This window comes from Talpa europaea (assembly GCF_964194135.1).
Source record: "Talpa europaea genome assembly, chromosome: 7".
NCBI lineage: Eukaryota > Metazoa > Chordata > Mammalia > Eulipotyphla > Talpidae > Talpa > Talpa europaea.
Genome location: NC_140074.1, coordinates 4,904,088 through 4,910,137, shown reverse-complemented (window position 1 = coordinate 4,910,137; position 6,050 = coordinate 4,904,088). Strand labels below are relative to the sequence as shown.

Here is a 6,050-nt window from a genome sequence, read left to right as displayed (position 1 = left end):
TGTTCTTCCCAGTGGACTGTCCACACGTAGCCACCCCGCCCCCATCCCTTCTGCAAATCTGCAAACAGCACCTGGTCTGTTAGGGTGAAGCCTTCTCTGCTTTCACTGTGTGTAGGGAGCAGGGTGTCACCCTGGGCTTGGGCAGGGCAGGGTTTCCTGGAGGTCAGAAATGACAGCTTGTCCAGATCGGGGACCATGCACCCACAAACAGGGCAGGAAGCGAAGGGGCACAGAGCATGAGGAGTGAGCCCTTGTCCTGCCAGAGGCACAGAGCTCTGGGAATGACCCACCCTGGATTTCCTGCCCCTCCATCTTGCACAATCCTGATGGGGGGCAGGCAGGTTGATGGGGGGGGGGAGGCGCAGAAATCTTGCCAAGTGTTTCAACAGGAGTTGCTGGCAATTGCTTCACCTTCCTGTATTGGCAAAGGGTGACTCACCCTCACTTTGGCAGGCTGCTGCCCAGATGGACCATAAATAGGATCCCCAGACCAGCCTCCTCACTCACCTCCTCGGCACCACCTAGGCCGCCGCTTCCTGCGCCTGAAATCATGCCCCTAGGTCTCCTGTGGCTGGGCCTCTCCCTGCTGGGGGCCCTGCAGACTCAGGCCCAGGACCACCCCTCAACCCAAAACCGGATCCCAGCCCCATCTCTGCTCAGGGTCCCTCTGCAGCCCGACTTCGACGATGACCAGGTAAAGGACCTGGGGGAAAGCAGGGGCGGCAGGGAGGGCTTGGGGAAGAGAGCAAAGGCAGGAGGGAGAGGAGTCTGAGGAAGCCTCTGAGCGCAGGAGGGCCAGGACCCTGGGAGTCCTGTACCCAGGCCCCCTCAGCCCGTCCTGTACCCGGAGGGAAACCCCCCCACCTGCCCCCACCCCACCCTGACCTTTGCTGATAAAAGAGCAGACTTTTCCAGGCCCATACAAGGCAGGACCTTTCTCCGGCCCTTAGCATGACGAGGAGGCTCCGGCTCAGAGAGCCCGGCTGGCCACTGCCAGAGTCCCTCATCCCTGCTGGACTCAGGCCTCCTGCGGGCCCGGGGGCCTCAGCTCCTGCCGGCTTCTTTAGTGTAGGCCTGATGCCCAATTAGAGGGGCTCCTGGCTCCAGGTGAGCTGCCCTGGGGAGCCTTCTGGGACAGAGGGGAGCAGGGGCCCTGGGCCTTTCCTGGGCTCGGCCCCAACAGTGCCCCCTGTAGTTTCAGGGCAAGTGGTACGTCCTAGGCCTGGCAGGGAACAACTTTAAGAAAGAGGATCAAGGCCAGTTCAAGATGTACGCCACCATCTACGATCTGAAAGAAGACCACAGCTACAACGTGACCTCCATCTTGCTCAGGTGCGAGCCGCCTCCAAGGGCGCATCGGGGACTCGGACTGCCCCTGAGCCGGCAAAGCCAACTTCTCAGCCTGAAGCTGAGTCATGCATCCCACTGCTCAGCTCCAGGCTCGCTCATCCCAGCAGCTGCACGGTCACGTCGCGCAGACACACGGACAGTGCTGGGGCGGGACAGGCCATCCCCAGGAACAGAGATGAGAGAGCAGGGGTCGGATGGGAGGAGGGTCACTGGATTCAGCCCAGAACCCCACCCAGCGCTCTGTCGAGGGCTTCCAAGGAGGTGGCCTTGGGACTGGACCTCATGGGTGTGGGGGTCCCTCCCTGCAGGAAGTAGTGCCCCGAGTTGGAGCTGAAGCCACAGGCAGGGGTGTGGGGAGAAGCCACAGGCAATGCAGAAGGATCTGGTGAGCTCTGGGTTGGAGCAGGACCATGGGGCTGCAGCCAGGAGAAGGATAGTGGGGTGCAGCTGAGAGGCTGGCCGGCCACAGGTGGAAGATGACAGGGGTGGGGGCAGAGGCAGGCTGGAAGAAGGGAGTTGGAAATCACCTAACTCTATGGGTTCTGGCTCTGGCAGTGGGGGGGGGGGAGGGTTGGACAGGGAGGCTGGAGAACTTGTAGATGGAGTAGACAGACAGGTTTGGGGAGATCCGTTTTGGGGTGGTGAGGGGCAGGTTGGGAGTCTGTTGACAGGTCAGGGTTGGCTAAAGAGCTAGGGGTGTCCTGGACACGGAGCTAACCCTGACCTTGAGGGTAACTGCCCAGGAGAGATGACAGAGGAAAGAGTAATGTGGTGTGTAGCAGGGAAAGTCACCAGGGGAGGGACCCGAACGGGAAAGACATGGGTGCTGGTCTGGGTGGCATCAGGTGACCCAGGACATGCCAGGCAGGGCAGGCTCAGAAGCAAGACTCAGGCCCAGCCTAGGGGATTGGGGCTCTGCTGCAGTGGGGGATGGGCTGTCATGAGCTGGGCTGTACTGGGGGCCTCAGACTCCTGGTGCAGCCTCACCCCCACCTTGTCCAACCCAGGGGTCCAAGCCAGTGTCTCCTTCCCTCTCCACCACCCCTCTCTCATGCCACAGGAACGAGAATTGTGATTACTGGGTCAGAACTTTTGTCCCAAGTTTTCAGCTCGGCCAGTTCAGCCTGGGGAACATTAAACGTGAGTCCTAATATGGGCCCTGGGATTGAGGGCACAGGCCCGTAGACTTTTGGGGCAGAAAGGAGCGACTCCCTGCAGCCCAGCCAGGGCCAGCTGACCCCTCGCCGCCCACCCCACAGGCTACCCTGGTCTCCTGAGTTACACCGTGAGAGTGGCCTCCACCGACTACAAGCAGTTTGCCTTGGTGTTCTTCAAGAAGGTAGACAGAAGACGGGAGCACTTCAAGGTCACCCTCTATGGTGGGTCCTTGTCCCCCACCTCGGGGGTCCAGCTCCTTGTCACCCCGGAGCTGGGTGTGGTTGGCGAATGTGAGGCCGATCCCCACCCAGACCCCAAAGTGTCCAGGTCCAGCTCCACTCTGAACCCCCGGGAGGCCAGGGAGCGAGGTCTTTCTCTGGGCCCTCCGTGAGGCAGCAGCCGGGGCCTCATTCAGCACCCACAATGTTTATGGCATCTTCGCCGGCCACTCGCCGGCCATCTCGGCCACAGGGAGGACCAAGGAGCTGACCCCTGAACTGAAGAGGAAATTCGTCCGCTTTGCCAAATCCCTGGGCCTCACGGATGACTACATCGTCTTCCCTGTCCCCATCGGTAACAGCCAGAGGGCGAGGAGGAGGGCGTGGGCACTGTGGTGGCTGCTGGGTCCCGCCAGGGTAAGGGAGAGAGGAGAGACTCTGTCCCCTGCTCCAGGCCCTGGGACCCGCTTTAGCTTCACGAAGACCCTGCCCCACGTTGGGGTAGAAGGGGGGTCGGGGGAATGAACCCCAAGTATTCCTCCTTGACGGTGTAGCTCAAACCCATTCAGATGAGAATTGCAGGCCCAAGTCCAAGTGCTCCCCACTGCATCGCCCAGGGCCAGCTTCTTCTCCACCCCAAACCCTAACTGTCCTGGAGTGCCACCTTGGGCTTGTTCACTCTGACTTGAGAGGTGCCCTTATCTTCAAGCAGGCTGGTCTGGACAGAGGGCTCCACACAGGCCACTCTGAGAGCCACTAGCCACCACCCCAAGGCTGAGAGTCTCCAGGGCTCATAGGGTAAAAAGCAGCAGGCGGCCTAGTGTGGCTGGTCCTGACTCTCCTCCTCTGGAGACTACTGTCCCCCAGGACTGCACGTTCTCCAGTCCCCTGTCCCCATCACTGGCCCCTTTGTTTCCTCATCCCTGAAAGGAACCCTTAAATCTGCTGCTGGGCCAGGCTGGGACCTGGTTGTGGCCTGGGGCAGTGTGGGAATCCTGGTGGCCAGGGGTCTCTCTCATACACCCTGCCCATTCTGATGGACATCTTCCTTTCTCCCCAGACCAATGCATCGATGACCAGTGATCCTGCGTGCAGTGAGTGTGGCTGGGGCAGGGACTGATGGGATCTAGGATGCAACAGGGTGGGCAGAGTGGGTGGGGGGTTCCCTGGCCTTCCTTCGCTGTCTAACCCTGGCACTGCTGCCGTTTCACTCCCATCTCCCTCCCTCTCAGGTGCCTCCTGTCTCCCTCAGCCCATCACCTGTCAGCCTCTGCCCCAGGTGGCCCAGCTGCCCCCCACCAGCCCAGCAAAGGTCTCCAGCAGGAGCACCAGGAGACCTTTCACACTAACTGCTCCTGGCCATCCCACTCATGGAGCCCCCCTTTGCCTGCTAAATAAACATGTGTCTCCTGACCTCCATTTGCTTCTTGGCCCCTGGGCCATCCGGGGCGAGTGGGGCACAGGGCAGGCTCACAGCAGCACCACCCCAGGGATGTGTCCTCAGTGTGGGATGGGAGGCCACAGAATCCCAGTTCAGCTCTGACCAAAAGCTTCCGTGGGCCCAACCCATGGCAGCCCCCACTTGGAAGGGGGCCTTGTCTGATGGAAACATGGATGGGTCTGTATTTCATGCCCCCACTGGACCACTCGCAACAGCAGAGGCCCAGCCAAGGCTGGGGAGCTGGGGGGAATGGGGGAGAGGCTTAAGTGCTCTCACCCCTAGCCCTGCTATCATCACCAGGATCCCTGCCCATGTTAGAAGATAGCAGTCTGGGCAGGAGGGGGTATAGTGGGTGAGGCAGAGGTATGCTCGGCTGCAGGCTGTGCCTGGGGGTCACCAGGGGTGGTCTCCTGCACCTCTGCCACACCCTGTGGGCCCAGTAGTGCAGGCTAGTGTCCATGTTGACCCATTGGACTGCTGTCCCTCACCCACACCTCCCCTCTGTGACGACTTCCAGACCACCAAGGGCAGAGACCAGAGAGGCATGGAGGGAGCTATGCACCAGGAATCCAGACCTCTCAGCTCCAGTTCTGCGCCTCCCACTTGACTGAACCTATGTCTGGGGCCTATCTACTTACAGAGTCCAGCGTGCCCCTCTGTGTCTGCATCATCCCAGGAACCCTAGTTGATCTCTACCCCCTGCAAGGTCAGAAGCCAGAGGGGGCCACATCATGAGAAACCCAGGCTTCTCCACCACACGCTTGCACACCTACCCCTTGCCCCTTGGCTGGGGGAGACTGGCAGGTACTGGAGGTGTGAGCAGCCTTGGCCCCCAGGGAGCAGGTCAGGCCTGACAGCAGGCCCACCCTGCTGCTGCAGCCTCAGAAGCCCGAGCCAGGCTCTTGGAGAGATCAACCTGGTGCAGCCAGGGCAGAGCAAGGCATGCAGTCCACGTCCCAAGCCCGGAAGGGGCCACGCTGAGGGCCCCCAGGGTATCACTAGCCAGAGACCACTAGCTGGCCAAGGGGTGGACACTTCTGGCCCCAGGGCTCCACACTTGGCAGCAGATGCATTTTCTCTGCCTTGGCCCCAGCCAGGCAACTTCCTTCCCATGCAGGCCTGCGGGGCTTTCAGGATCCAACTCTTAGGGCACAAATAGGACTTCGTGTTTCCTCCGCGGTCACTGGGTTTATTAGTTTCCTATTGCTGCTGTAACAAATGGCCACCAACTGACAGCTTAAAAGACACTTAAAACTGACAGCTTAAAAGACAGTTCAGAGGCTGGTTCCAGAGGCTAAGAGCGCCACCCGGGGCTGCGAGCTTGTGGCTCGATGTTCCTTTTTTTTTTTTTAAGATTTATTTATGTATGCATTCAGGAGCTGGGGTACAGGCCAGAGGTGCGGGGGTGTGGGGGGTGTGAGAGGATTCACCAGAGACAGAGCGGGGAGCAGCACAGGCGGGCTGCCTGAAAGACGCGGCGCAGTGACCTCTCCTGTGGCGCCCGCTGCTCCCCTCGCTGCTCCCTGCACTGCTTGTCCCACGGCCGACTCTCCGGGAGGCAGTGACCTGAAATTTCCCGACGCCAGGAAAACCAAGCGGCTCAGATTTCGCCCACCCGGAGGCAGCGGGAAGTCGGAGTCCGGGACGCCCGGCCCAGCTTCTCCCGGCAGCCCCGCGCGGCGGGCGGCAGGGGGCGCAGCTCCACTGTGAGGCAGCGCGTGGGCGGGGCCCGGAGCGGGCGGGGCCGGGGCGGGGCTCCGGCGGGCGTGGGCGGGGCTCTGGCGGACGGGGCGGGGCCGGGGCGGGGCTCTGTCGGACGGGGCGGGGCCGGGGCGGGGCCCGGCGTCGCACCGCCCGGCCCGCCCTTCCGGCTCCGGCTTCCA

General features: G+C 61.7%; 1 protein-coding gene across 1 annotated transcript; it reads left to right on the top strand.

Moving 5' to 3' along the window:
• Positions 1-550: 550 nt before the first annotated feature.
• Positions 551-4,132, top strand: LCN2 (lipocalin 2; the record flags this gene model as incomplete). Its single annotated transcript, XM_084237158.1, has 7 exons — positions 551-694; positions 1,196-1,332; positions 2,411-2,490; positions 2,610-2,729; positions 2,980-3,081; positions 3,787-3,820; positions 3,959-4,132. The coding sequence occupies 6 exons, from the start codon at positions 551-553 to the stop codon at positions 3,807-3,809; spliced, it is 606 nt and encodes a 201-aa protein (XP_084093284.1). The 3' UTR covers positions 3,810-3,820; positions 3,959-4,132.
• Positions 4,133-6,050: the final 1,918 nt, after the last annotated feature.